The following is a 14,649-nucleotide window of genomic DNA, read 5'->3' as shown; positions in this document are numbered from 1 at the left end:
ATAAAGAAAACAAACATAAGCCTAACTCGCCTTATCTACCTACTACTCACTATTCTGGATATATAAGAGATTGTATCAAAGAGGTTGGAGAGAAACCTGGTTGCACATCTGGTCCCTCTGAGCCCCCAGAGTGAACAACAACCAAAAACTAAGAGCACACACAAAAACTTCCCTTCCTCAAGATTTGAAAGTATCCTGTCCCCTGACTGGTCCTCTGGTCAAGTGACAGCCAGGCTCACTGAACTTGTTAACCCTTTACAGTCAAAAGAGACATGAAGTACTTCTGTTCTATTAACCCTTAACTATCTGTTTATGACAACTTCCATTTAAGTCAATGGTACTATTGCTGCATGTGAAGGTAAGCAACTGTAAGTATTTGCTGAATCAGTTTCTTAGTTGCCAGTAACATATTCAGTATGAACTAAAAGAACGAGGAGTACTTGTGACATCTTTGAGACTAACAAATTTCTTTGAGCATAAGCTTTCATGGGCTAAAACCCACTTCATCGGATGCTTAACTAAGAGGCTTCTTGTCTGTATTTTAATTTGGTTCCTTGCCAGAATCTGTGGTATTGAATACAATAAGATGATAGAGACTTGACTAACTGTTTCAGTGGAATTATGTTTTTCTAGATTATCAGAATTTGCATATTGAGTAGATATTAAGTGTGGCATACAGATTAGTCTAAGAAGGAAACAGAGGAAATGAAATGGAAAACTGATGTCTTATTTCTTACAAGAAACACTAGATTGTCTGACTTGTGTGCTGTGTTATGGTAAAACTACCATTTGGCAGTGAGTTGTGAGATAGGGAGAAAGTAGAATAGAGAGGAGAAAGAGGTTACCTCTGATGTTCAATGTTTACTTTTAAACCAGCTTATTGCTCCTTACACATCCTCTCTGAGATATGAGATACTTCATGGATCAGCATTTCTTTCAAACTCCCTAACCACGATAATCTGTTGTTTTAGTGTTTTAACACTCTCTGATACAAAAATAGTTCATCTTTATTAAGTTTTTAAAAAGTTTGAATGGGGGAAAGCTTAACAAAGGTAGCACAATTCAATAGCTTAGTACCTGATCCCATTTGTTACTGAGCTTTATTCAATTCAGTGGCACTTGAGGGAACTCAGGGGAAATTGTTACTCACAGGTTTGGGTCCTAACTTCACTAGTGTTCAGCAACAGCTTTGGAGACTATAGGGTCTATGATATACTTTCCCTGCCCATATGTATTTTATATACAATAGCCGTCGACTAAATCCACATAAATTGGCACAGTCAATACTGCACAATTATTTTCCTGGATAATATGATGTGTGTACAGAAATATTTTATGAAGTACAATTTATATTTCTAGGATGAGAGATTACACTAGGCTTTATCATATCTTAAATGTATGACTACCCTTCCGCAAATCAGATGTTGATCTAAACTTTAGAGATTTCCTCCTCCTCCTCCTCAACTTTTCACTCAACTTTTCCAAACCCACCAGAGCGCCTGTAATTTTATGACTGCTTCTGCCCCACCCGCAATGAGGTTTCATTAAGGGGGTTGTCTTATCTAGCTGTCTCTGACATGTGACTATTCACATTTTAAGAGCCACTCTGGCTTAGAGATATCACAAAATAGCATAATTTGTCCCTCTCATCCTTGATGCATTGAAAGTCCTGTCAGAACTCATGAGAACTGAAGACACCAGCCAGACCTGCTGAGATGGATTTCAGCAAACGGAGGAGATCTGTTTAAGACTCAAGGAGAGATGGGGGGTGGGGGGATTTATCTGAACTTCCAACATATTTTAAATGGTTTAGACTTGGGTTTGAAGTTTGCATGGAAATTCAGGCAGTATTTATTTTATCCAAACTGGCTCACTTAGCCTTAATTTATCTTTAATTTACACTATTTATTTATGTTTTAAATGGCACTCCCATCACTGAAGATATAAGTGCAATGCAAACATTAAGATAATTGAACTGGGCCACTTTGTTAAAGAATAACAACGGGGGGAAAGGAAAAGTAACCAGAAAAGGAAAAGGCAGAGAATTAAGGGAGACCAAAATGATCACATTCAGTGCAGGCTAATTATAGCATCTAATAAAGCCCACCAGGATTGACTGCACATGGTAATGTTATCCTGTTACAAATTCACCAGGAAGTACAGCTACTTCCCTCATGATTCATCTAGTCTTCTGGGGTTACAGTTACTCATTACACAAGATAGTTTAGGAAGCATCTGAACTGTGACAAACTTTCACCCATCTGAGCACGTATCTTGGAAGAGAGCGTCCAGGCAAACAAATTACCAAAACCTTCCCATGGCAACATTTCAAGCAAAATATTGTCACCAGACCCAACTATTCTTCTTTGTTTTAACTTATCCTTCTACCCTCAAAAATTAGTAGAATATTGTTCAAATGGTCTGGAAACGCAGAGCTTACAGCCATCTCAGATGTCCAGCTCCCACGTGGCAGTAAGAGTGCAATGAGTTTTCCTATTTCATTAAGCACCCTCTTCTAGCATGTAGCCCCATGATTCATAACTTAATACAAAACATAGTGATTGTCTAACATTATTGTCTGAATATTTTGATCAGTAAGGCAAAGAATTTAGCAAGATTCAAATCGGGATTGAACATTTACATGAATAACAAAATATCCAGAATTATTGTTAATGCTAACAAAATGAATATTGGAAGGGAGACGAAACTTCATGTTGCAATGAGTAAGCCAATCTCTAAAGATGAGACCTTCCTGGGAGCAGATTCTCTCATATCTACTTTTTGTGAGGTTTCCTCTAAAGCACTTGGTGCTGGAGTTGGAGGCACTAAACCAAGTGGACCACAAGCCTGATCCAATAAGGCATTCCTATGTGCTTATCTGTTGTATGACTGAACAATACTGAATAATTACTTTAAAATGTTGGGAGGAGACTGCTTTTTACCTTTAATTCTTCCAGTAACATAGAGGAAGCCGTCCTTGTCTAATCTTCCCAAGTCTCCAGAATGCAACCACCCATCATCATCAATGGCTTCTTTTGTTTTATCCTCCATATTTAAATAACCCATGAAAACAGTTCTTCCCCAGAAACAAATTTCTCCAATGCCATCTGCATCCTCATTCACTAGTTTTACTTTGCAGCCAGGAACTGCTTTGCCACAGCTACAAGGGAACAAGAAAAAAAAGATTCATATGGAATGCTAGAAAAGCCAGATAAATTATAGAGCGAACCTTTACAATAGCTCATCTCTAAAACCTTGAGAAAGTATAAACAAACACATTTCCATCATTGTTAGAAAGTTATGGGCCAGAATCTCAGCTGATGTAAAGCAGCAGTGTAAGTGGAGTTCTGCACATTTATATCAGCTGAGGATTTTGCCCTGTGTTGCTACTTAAGTGGACTTTTTGTTTCTTTTGGAGGATTAAAACACTTCTCTGTTTGAAATTTCACATTTGCACATTATTCCCTCCTAAATAGGCCAGCCCTTCGGTTTAATAGTTGTGCTCTGCACAGCATGCAAGAGACTGGGTTTGACTGACACCCTGGGCCAAAGTGCAGTGGAAGCAACATGCTCAGATTCTGGCATGAAGTCTGTCTTGAGCTGGAACACAGAGCCTTGAAGATGGGGAAGCAAAGAAAAGACAAAAGAGAACCTACAACTCCCAAGTCTCAGTCCAGCACTATATCCACTAGACAACACTACTTCTCAAGTTCAAGGCTCAATGGACACTGTATCAAGACGAATCTAAATTTTACAGCAAAGCAACCTGGAAATACTGTAGCAGCTTTTCATACATTAAAAATAGAGTATTTTACTGAATTGCATATATATTTGATATTCAGTTCATTCTGTCTTTTCCCAATTTTCTGTTTTCAATTTGTTGCAGATTTATGTAGTAAAAATGCATAAATATGTGGCAGAAATTGACAAGGGTGAAACTAGAAGTTTTAGCAGCTGGGTCCAGTGCAATAAGGGTTTTTGCCACCCAAGTAGATATGGAAGGCAACTTGGGACTGTGGGATAAGAGCACATTGATGTTTCTGTCAAAATGATCAGCAATGAAACAGTTAACAGTCTCAGTGTTGGAATTGTGCCTCTTTAAATTAATCAGTAGGAGCGTGAGAATTAATACTCTGGAGAAACTACAGAGTCCTTGATAGTTGTGTGGATATACATTAGCCAGAGATATAAATAATTACGAATGCAGACTGAGTATCAGCTCCAGATTTTTTCAGAATTTGCTGATGAACTACAGTGTTGCACACAACTTGACTGCACTCATCTCTTCTTGACAGAGGCTAAAGAACATTTCTACTTTGGAATCTGGTATCTGCTAGTAATTTATATATCAAAAGCCTGATTCTGCATTCACTGTACACTCAATTTCTCTTGGGCAACAAAAATGTATAGCAGTGCTGCATTTGGACTGAAACTTTCCTGAAGTCTGATATTCATATGCTAGTGAACATCATATAAGACAGAATATCCAGAATATCACCCCACATTCATTCTAATCTTTCATTTACATTTAGGATAATTGGTTGGTAAAATAAGGTTCTAGGAAGGCGCCTAGTTCACAAATCACTCAGCAGCATAAATCACGCAGGACTGAATTCCATAATCTCGCGTGAAATCTGATCAATCAGGCTTTGCGTAGCTGCCCTGTTCAGGAAGTGGAGGGAAAAATGCAGCCTACTCCAGGCCAGTCTCACCCTTTTCTCTTCCTATATGAGGTTCTTGGCCAACTGAACCTGGGAAGAAAGACCCAGTAGCTTCTTCCACTATCCAGCCCAACACTCTTTTCTGTATCAACATATTCAGGGCTGGTCTGCTCACGTCCTGAGCCTGCAGCCCCTATGCAATCATTCTACTCAGATTCCTCAAAGGTTGGGCAAGCGTTTGGAGTGAAGGACGAGTACCACCTATCAAACTTTTGTAAAGCTAGTATAGCAAACCATGTGTTAGCCTTTTAATAATGGGACTGTTTTAACTTCACAGATGTGTTATTGGGTCTCAACAGTTAAAATTACAGCAATAATAATCATACATGTAACAGAATGATTCAAATCTGCATTAATGCAGGGCTTCTGCAGCATGCAGAGCCTTCTGCCAAGGGGTGAATATCATCCATATAGGATTAAATCTAAGCAGCTTGAAGATTAATAATCATCCACCTGGTGTTACTGCTTTAAACAAGGTTTTCATATTAATATTTATATGAAAGCTAGATAAAATCAATACTGTCTTTGCAAAGTTATTACAGACAGGTAATCTCATAGTCTGGGTGCACACAGCATTCTGGTTTTTACAAAGAACTCAACAAAGCTGAATGCTGAGGAAGAATCAAGAGCCCTGGTTTAAGCAAGGAGGATACTTGCTAGCCTTATAAAGAGTGTTTCATAGGATGTGGTTTTTATTAGACTGTATTTATTTACACTGTGTATTTATTTACACTGAAATACACAGATTTTGACTCTAAAAGAGAAGACAAAGACTTGGCAAATTCACAGAATAATGTGTAATTCTGTACCATAACTTAATTACCCAGAAACTGCCATAAAAACAAGGAGGTGAAAGAGGGAGTAGGAAAGAAAAACAGTGGGAACAGGAGGCATCATGGGCATTCTCATGTTGACGGGATTGTTTGGTTTCTGCATGTAAAAGGTTCTGTAAAATTACCTGCAACGTCTGTAAACATATGGCCCAGACATGCAGTGTGGGCCTGTGGTCTCGCTCATCCCATACGCCTGGTACAACGGGATGTTCAGACTCAAGAAGAAATCCAGAGTTTCTGTAGTGAGAGGAGCAGCACCAGAGAAATGCTTCTGACAGTGGGAAAATCCCAGAGCACTGCGGATTTTTGCAAGTACTAAGTAGTCTGCTAATCTTGTTCGAAAGGGCTTCAAGTCACTGCTGAGTGGAAAACACACAGATAAAGACAGGGGAATTCAGAGGAAATGTAAATAATTTCCAAAACAAACCAACGTTGTGTTTCAATTACATGTTCATCACTTGGTTTTGGATGTCTAGGCACATTATTTCCCATTTGTATCATTTACAGGATGTCCTTCCCTGAATGCTAACTCCAAATACCAGGGTTGTTCCAATTTTGCATTCACTGATGAAATGCATTATGGAGATCACTATTTTCACTATTCCTTGATTCTTTACCACTTAAATATGTGCTAATTCCACCAAAATCTATGATCATTAAGATAACAAGAGCCTCATTGTCTGGGAAATTTGAGAAACCTATCTGGGAAACTGAAAAGTCATACAAGTACATCAGTACAGACATGCAATGCTTTTTGAAATCTCTATGGGCATGTGTACATTGCAAAGAAAAACCTGCAGCTGGCCCATGCCATTCAACTCAGGCTCATGGGACTCAGGCTGAGGGGCTGTTTCATTGCTGTGCTGACTCCGGCTGGAGCCTAAGCTCTGGAATCTTCCCACCCCTTAATTCTAGAGTCTGGGCCCTAGACCCGAAGTCTATCCAGTAATGAAACAGTCCCACAGCTGAGCCCCACGAGCCCAAGTTGGCTGGCATGGGCCAGCTGCGAGTTTTTCTTTGCTGTGTAGACATACCCTACAGGATCTTCTCCTCTGCTGTACATAAATTCATAATCAAGTGCTATCGTGCCTCAGGCCTCTATAAAACTGTTTCTTTTTGGTGGGGGAGTGGAGTGATTAATCCTCAGGGCTCTGTAGATAACATAAAAACCTAGGAACAGCCATACTGGGTCAGACTTATGCCAAAAGCAGACTCCCTCAGGGAACTGATGGGCAGGATCCACTGGGAGGCTAATATAAGGGGGAAAGGAGTTCAGGAGAGCTGGCTGTATTTTAAAGAAGCCTTATTGAGGGTGCAGGAACAAACTATCCCGATGCGCAGAAAGAATAGCAGATATGGCAGGTAAGCAACTTGGCTTAACAGAGAAATCTTCGAAGTGCTTAAAAACAAAAAGGAAGCGTACAAGAAGTGGAAACTTGGACAGATGACTAGGGAGGAGTATAAAAATATTGCTTGAGCATGCAGAGGTATAATCAGGAAGGCCAAAGCACAATTGAAGTTGCACCTAGCAAGGGATGTGAAGGGTAACAAGAAGGGTTTCTACAAGTATGTTAGCAACAAAGTAGGGGAGGGATAGCTCAGTGGTTTGCACATTGGTCTGCTAATCCCAAAATTGTGAGCTCAATCCTTGAGTGGGCCACTAAGGGCTCTAGGGCAAAATCAGTACTTAGTTCTGCCTAGTGAAAGCAGGGGGCTGGACTCCATGACCTCTCAGGGTCCCTGCTAGTTCTATGAGATAGGTGTATATCTCCATATATTAATATAAGGTCAGGGAAAGTATGGGACCCTTACTGAATGGGGGAGGCAAACTAGTGATAGATGATGTGGAAAAAGCTGAAGTACTCAATGCTTTTTTTGCCTCAGTTTCACAGTTTCAGTTTCAGACAAGGTCAGTGCCCAGACTGCTGCACTGGGCAGCACAGTATTGGGAGGAGGTAACCAGCCTGCAGTGGTGAAAGAACAGGTTAAGGACTATTTAGAAAAGCTGGACATGCACAAGTCCATGGGGCCAGATCTAATGCATCCAATGGTGCTAGGAAGTTGGCTGATGTCATTGCAGAGCCATTGGCCACTATCTTTGAAAACTTGTGGTGAGCGGGGGAGGTCCCAGACAATTGGAAAAAGGCAAATATAGTGCCCATCTTTAAAAAAAGGAAAAAGGAGAATCCAGGAAACTACAGACCAGTCAGCCTCACCTCAGTCCCTGGAAAAATCATGGAGCAAGTCCTCAAGGAATCCATTTTGAAGCACCTGGAGGAGAGGAAGGTGGTCAGGTAGAGTCAACATGGATTCACCAAGGCCAAGTCATGCCTGACCAACCTGATTGCCTTCTATGATGAGATAACTGGCTCTGTGGATATGGAGAAAGTGGTGGATGTGATATATCTTGATTTTAGCAAAGCTATTGATAAGGTCTCCCACAGTATTCTTGACAGCAAGTTAAAAAAGTATGGATTAGATTAATGGACTACAAGGTGGATAGAAAGCTGGCTAGATCGTCAGGCTCAATGGGTAGTGATCAAGGGCTCAAGGTCTAGTTGGCAGCCGGTATCAAGTGGAGTGCCCCAGTGGTCTGTCCTGGGGCCTGTTTTGTTCAACATCTTCATAAATGATCTGGATGATGGGATGGATTGCACCCTCAACAAGTTTGCAGATTACACTAAAATGGGGGGAGAGGTAGATATGCGGGAGGGTAGGGATAGGGTCCAGAGTGACCTACACTAATTGGAGGATTGGCCCAAAAGAAATCTGATGAGGTTCAACAAAGACAATTGCAGAGTTCTGCAATTAGGACAGAAGAATCTCATGCACTGCTACAGGCTGGGGACCAACTTGCTAAGCGGCAGTTCTGCAGAAAAGGACCTGCGGATTACAGTAGACGAGAAGCTGGATATGAGTCAACAGTGTGCCCTTGTTGTCTAGAAGGCTAATGGCATATTAGGCTGCGTAAGTAGAAGCACTGCCAGCAGATCGAGGGAAGTGATTATTCCCCTCTATTCGACACTGGTGAGGCCACATCTGGAGTATTGCGTCCAGTTCTGGGCCCCCTACTACAGAAAGGATGTGGATAAATTGGAGAGAGTCCAGCGGAGGGCAATAAAAAGATTAGGGGGCTGGGGCACATGACTTATGAGGAGAGGCTGAGGGAACTGGGATTATTTAGTCTGCAGATGAGAACAGTGATGGGGGATTTGACAGCAGCCTTCAACTACTTGAAGGGGGGTTCCAAAGAGGATGGAGCTTGGCTGTTTTCAGTGGTGGCAGACGACAGAACAAAGAGCAATGGTCTCAAGCTGCAGTGGGGGAGGTCTAGGTTGCATATTATGAAACACTATTTCACTAGGATGGTGGTGAAGCACTGGAATGGGTTACTTAGGGAGGTGGTGGAATCTCTATCCTTAGAGGTTTTTAAGGCCTGGCTTGACAAAGCCCTGGCTGGGATGATTTAGTTGGGGTTGGTCCTGCTTTGAGCAGGGGGTTGGACTAAATGACCTCCTGAGGTCTCTTCTGACCCTAATCTTCTGTGAGTCTATGCTTCCATCAAGCCCAGTATCCTGTCTTCCAGAGGCAATGAACAGAACAGGCAATCATCAAGTGATTCATCATCTGTCATCTACTCCCAATGTCTGGCAAACAAAGGCTAGGGACACCCAGAGCATAGTGTTGCATACCTGACCATTTTGGCCAATGACCATTGATGGACTTATACTCCATGAACTTATCTAATATTTTTTTAAACTGCATTATAGTTTTGGCCTTCAAAACATCACCTTGCAATGAGTTTTATGATCCTGGAAAATCAGAGAAAATGCATTGATATACTTGGAATGGATGCCAAAGCATGAAACGTGCATGCAACAAAGGTGGAGAAAATCTCGAGGGGAAAACTATAGTAAAGCCCAGAGCAGAACCTTGGATGCAAGACATGGGATAGTTTGTGCCAGACACAAAACCTATCTTTAAAAATCCAGTCAAAACTAGATACCCCAGCAGACACTGAATCCAAGATCAGTTTTACGAGATGCTATTGAACATCTTTTGTCCCCACTGATTTCTACCAAATTATAAAACTACAATGCTAAATGCAAATTATCAGGCAAAATATCTGTGCTAGTGAGAACAGAAAGGCAACCCCCCTAAAGTCAGTGGGGCTACTTGGGGATAATTGAGGGCAGATAAGGTTCTTTGGGCATCACTAAAGTAGTATTTGTTACTAATTATACCTTCCTGAGCAGCTTAGGTTCCTCTCTAAGCTAATGGACATGGCCCATGATAACATTTTCTTTTTCATAAATCCCGACTGAGCACACATGTCCTTTAATTTCTCCATGATTTTCTCCCATACTCGTGGAACTCCCATATGAGATGTTGGCTGTGCTTCTTTCAGTGTATTGACCAAGCTGCCCTGTTAAAATAAGAGAATATATTGTAAAGGTCAGGATTGGTGTTATGGAGGTTTTTTTCTTCCTAATGGATTAAGTCTTGCAGTATTTATATGTATAATATCATTGAAGTCAGAGCCTATTATTTCAGCTAGATCCCCAGGTGAGCTAGACCAGTGCTTGACACAACTGTGTCTGTACTGGGTGTGTGTGGGAGTGTGCACAGTTGGCTTTACTCCTCCTTTCTATCCCCTCTGATCCTGCCTATCTGAAACAGCGCTTACACTCCCTCCTGTGCCAGGAGAATCCTCAAGCTGCTGCCTTAAAAAGGGCTTAGGTTCTGGCCATGTTATTTTTCATTTTATAATGTAATGAACTAACTTTGTGTATAGAGGGTAAGAGACCCACTATTACTATCAGTTACACGAACTCTTCTTTAGCTAAAGGAGGAATGGATAGCTCAGTGGTTTGAGCATTGGCCTGCTAAACCCAGGGTTGTGAATTCAATCCTTGAGGGGGCCATCTGGGACAAAATCAGTACTTGGTCCTGCTAGTGAAGGCAGGGGGTTGGACTCAATGATCTTTCAGGGTTCCTTCCAGTTCTATGGATAGGTATATCTCCATATATTATATTATAAAGTGATAGACAACTGTGATTTTGGAGCTGACGAACCAGAGTTCTAGTCATGGCTCAGGGTTAGTGTAAAATGGGGCCTTTGGCCACTGGAGTATTGGGCCTACATCTCCCATTGAATTCACTTTTCCAGAATGGTTACACAAAACTTGCAATTATCTTGTGCATCTCCTTCAAACCAAACGCTCTATTTAGTGCTTCTGCTGGTGAAAAAAATAACTTAAATGTAAATGTAAAGTACTACAGGTACCTTTAAAGCATCTGGCTCAGCAAAATAAACTTGCTCTCCCCACTTGATTCCAGTCCAGAGGTCATATATCTGAGCAGCTATGTGGCTGAGCGGGAGGTAACTGACTATAATCTCCTGTTGGATTTCTGCTGGTTGCATATCCCCTGCTCTGCTGGCATGTGCTGCCGTCCAGGTTATCTGTTCACATAAATAACAAGATGTTAAATATTATTTTTGTTTTATTTTAATACAATTTAAGCAGCCAGTCCTGGTATATTAATAAACTCTGACTCTGTCTGTATAATACACATGTATTATTAGAAGCGACAAAGAGTCCTGTGGCACCTTATAGACTAACAGATGTTTTGGAGCATAAGCTTTTGTGGGTGAATACTCACTTCGTCAGATGCATGTCATCTGTTTAGATATATCACTACCTCTAATAACATGTAGATTGTCACTCATCTATAAAACCTATTCAGAGCAAATGAACTGCGAGGAATATAATGAAATGGCGGCAGTCTGTTTTTCCCCTGGCAGCACTGTGAGCACTACAGTTCTTGCCTTACATATGCAATTGGTATTGCTGATACGATTAACCTCACCAGAGCGGCCATGGACTGAACAGATAAAGGAACTGAACTACACCTTCATAGAATCATAGGACTGGAAGGGACCTTTATAGGTCATATAGTCCAGTCCCCTGCACTGAGGCAGGACTAACTATTATGTAGACCATCCCTGACAGGTGTTTGTCTAATCTGTTTTTAAAAACCTCCAATGACAGAGAGTCTACAACCTCCCTAGGTAATTTGTTCTTGTGCTTAACTATCCTGAAGATTAGGAAGTTTTTCTTAATACTTAATCTAAATCTTCCTTGCTGCAATTTAAGCACACTACTTTTTATCCTGTCCTCAGTGGTTAAGAACAAGTTATCACCCTTCCCTTTATAACAATCTTTTATGTACTTGAAGACTGTTATGTCTCCCCGTCTTCTCTTTTCCAGACTAAACACACCCAATTTTTTCACTCTCTCCCCGTTGGTCAGATTTTCTAGACTTTTAATCATTTTTGTTATTCTCCTCTGAACTTTCTCCAGTTTGTCCTCATCTTTCCCACAGTGTGGTGCCCAGAACTGGTCACAATACTGCAGCTGAGGCCTTATCAGTGCTGAGTAGAGTAGAAGAATTACTTTTCGTGTCTTGCTTACAACATTCTTGCTAGTACATCCCAGAGTGGTATTTGCTTGTTTGCAACAGTATTACATTGTTGTCTCATATTTAGTTTGTGATCCACTATAACCACCAGATCCTTTTCTGCAATATTTCCTTCCAGGCAGTCATTTCCCATTTTGATTATTCATTCCTAAGTGTACTACTTTGCATTTGTCCTTATTGAATTTCACCTGTTTATTTTAGACTATTTCCCCATTTCACTCCTAAAGATGGCCCTTCCCAGTCAGGCTTGAGGTAAACTGGGAGACCCATGAAGGGAAGCTTGCACTGTTCCTGCTCTTGCTGCTGTCCCATAGGCGCCAACTCTATGGATGCTGCAAGGCTGGAGCACCCACAGGGGAAAAATAATGGCTGCTGGGGACCCATCGGCAGTCCCCCTATCAGCTCCCCCCAATCCCCTCAGTGCCTCCTGCCAGGTGGCAGGCCCCACAGATTGGCGCTTCCCACTCCCTCCCTACACCTCCCGCCTAACGCAATCAGTTGTTTCGCAGCATGCAGGAGGCTGGGGGAAAGGAGTGAGGATGTGGCACGCTCAAGGGAGGGGGCAGAAGTAGGCAGGAAGAGGCGGGGGTGGAGTGGGGGCCAGAAGAGGCGGGATGGGGTGGGGATAGGACCTGGGGCAGAGCTGGGGGTCCAGTATGCCCCAACACTTTGAAAAGTTGGTGCCTGTGTGTTGCCCTGCTATTGGTAAAGAGGACTCCAGTGTCCAGGAAGGTAAGTCTGTTACCTTTCATCAGCAAAGCATTTCTAGGATGCAATTTGAAACAAAATAGCAATAAATACTATAGAACAGTGAGTTCACATGACAGAAAGGGTAATTTACCTACACAAAGTCATTCAGTATCACCAATGGTATTTAGCATCGGGAATACTAGCCATGGTGTATAGGTTCAGGGAGGCTGACCTAGGTGCAGAAGGCAATATCGGGCAAGTGCTTGTGGAAGAAGAGTACAAAGAGGCTAGACAAGATATTTTCTAGATATGTAGCTGCATTATCTGCTTAGCATCCAAAAATCCCTCAACACAGTTATGTTCACACATCAGTTCAGGGTGGGGATGAAGGGGATGAATGTCTGACCCAACACAGATTTAGAATAAGGGCAGAGGGAAACGTCTTTTGACTAAAGAAGGCAGCAGCACAGTTACAGGCAAAGGATGTTTTCCACTGTGTTGATCAGCATAAAAATAGCCTGCTTGTGCACAGTAGCCAGAAATAGTTTGACAGCAAAATAGAAACTATACCAGATTCCTTTGAGACAGAAGAACACAGGATTTGCCATACCAGATCAGAGCTTTGGTCCATCATGTCCAGTGTATCCTACTTCCAGATATTGCTCTGCCTACTCCCTACTTTAGGATGAATTGCTCTCAGTATCAGTTCCTGTGCTCCATCAAGAGCAGAAGCTGCAATTCCAGCCAGGTCCTATTATGGGCTACACAAGTGTTCATGCAAGTTCCTTAATCCTTTCCCGCACTGCATAGCCATGTAAGGGACAACCACATTCTAGCCCATGGTGAGCAGACTTTTGTGTAAAGTCCTTTTTTCAGTGGACTTTTTGCCTCCCTTTGGTCTAGAGAGTTGGCTGTTTGCAGCAACATAGACTCAGATTTTGTGAATAAGAGGGCTGTAGAATATACAAAACTTTTGCTATTCTTTACTAAATTAGGAAGAACCAAAATGAATGTAACTTGGAAAGGTAATAATGTTACAGATAAAGGGCCAAGTTTAATAAAACCTTGCAAAAGCTTCTAATATCAGGCTGCTGTGACATTGGCTGGCTAAGGTGTATGATTCTTCTGAAGATGATCTTGAGAGGTCATTTGAAGATATTTGTGCTAATAGCATTTTATCACACAATCAACTGCATGAACCCAAAAATGTCACTTATATATTCAGCTATGAGAAGAGCTTGTAGTTTTTCAGAAATATATAGTTTGGATATAGTTTCTTTTGCTATTGTGTCCTTAAAACAGAGTGTCACGGTGCTTGGAGACTCCACCATGATCTCATTTCTTTCCAAAGCACAGAAATAAACACCCTCATGCTTTGAGAATCTTTATCATAAAGCTGTGTCTGGAGTACATACATTGTCTTGACTCAGCATGGCTCCTTTTGGCTTCCCAGTTGTTCCAGAAGTGTATACTAGCACACAGCATTGGTTTGGCTTTTGAGAGCTAATAATGTCATTGAGTGTAGCATCTGGTATCTCATTTCCCAACTCCATAAATTCTTGCATCTACAAAATGAAATGGGGAAAAAACAATTGAAAGATTAAGCTAATAGCAAGTGTGGAAATTGCAACATTTTAAGAGTCTGGAAAAAGGACAGAAAAATTAAGATTGGCCTGGTTCTTCTGACCTTTCTTAGGTAAAACTCCCATTCAGGTAAATTGGAATTTTGCCTGTCTGAGGTGTCTAAGCCCAATATAGGACCACAGTTTTGATCTCTATGTCACACAGTCCCTTCTCTACTAGTTATCCCAAAAGTTTGTGAATCAGCACCACTAACATACAGCTATTAGTGTGCAAAAGCAGTGACGTTTTATCAATTCTTTTGGTGACTACTTAGAGAATAACATTCCTATTCACTTTTC

General features: G+C 41.4%; 1 protein-coding gene across 5 annotated transcripts in view; it reads right to left on the bottom strand.

The window, feature by feature from the left end:
- ACSBG1 (acyl-CoA synthetase bubblegum family member 1) overlaps nt 1-14,649 on the bottom strand; it is a 122,386-nt gene that overhangs the window by 12,095 nt on the left and 95,642 nt on the right. For 4 of the 5 annotated variants that reach the window (XM_050966994.1, XM_050966993.1, XM_050966991.1 and 1 more), the window contains 5 exons: nt 14,143-14,292; nt 10,842-11,018; nt 9,799-9,980; nt 5,680-5,913; nt 2,943-3,160 (listed from right to left, as the gene is read on the bottom strand). In XM_050966994.1, coding sequence (XP_050822951.1) covers nt 2,943-3,160; nt 5,680-5,913; nt 9,799-9,980; nt 10,842-11,018; nt 14,143-14,292 — 961 coding nt within the window. The remainder of the gene's footprint in view (nt 1-2,942; nt 3,161-5,679; nt 5,914-9,798; nt 9,981-10,841; nt 11,019-14,142; nt 14,293-14,649) is intronic. The other variant, XM_050966992.1, reaches the window with a different exon arrangement.

The sequence above is a fragment of the Gopherus flavomarginatus genome, chromosome 9 (assembly GCF_025201925.1).
Source record: "Gopherus flavomarginatus isolate rGopFla2 chromosome 9, rGopFla2.mat.asm, whole genome shotgun sequence".
Classification (NCBI taxonomy): Eukaryota; Metazoa; Chordata; order Testudines; family Testudinidae; genus Gopherus; species Gopherus flavomarginatus.
Note: the sequence above shows the minus strand (reverse complement) of the source record. Positions and strands in the feature narration are given on the sequence as shown.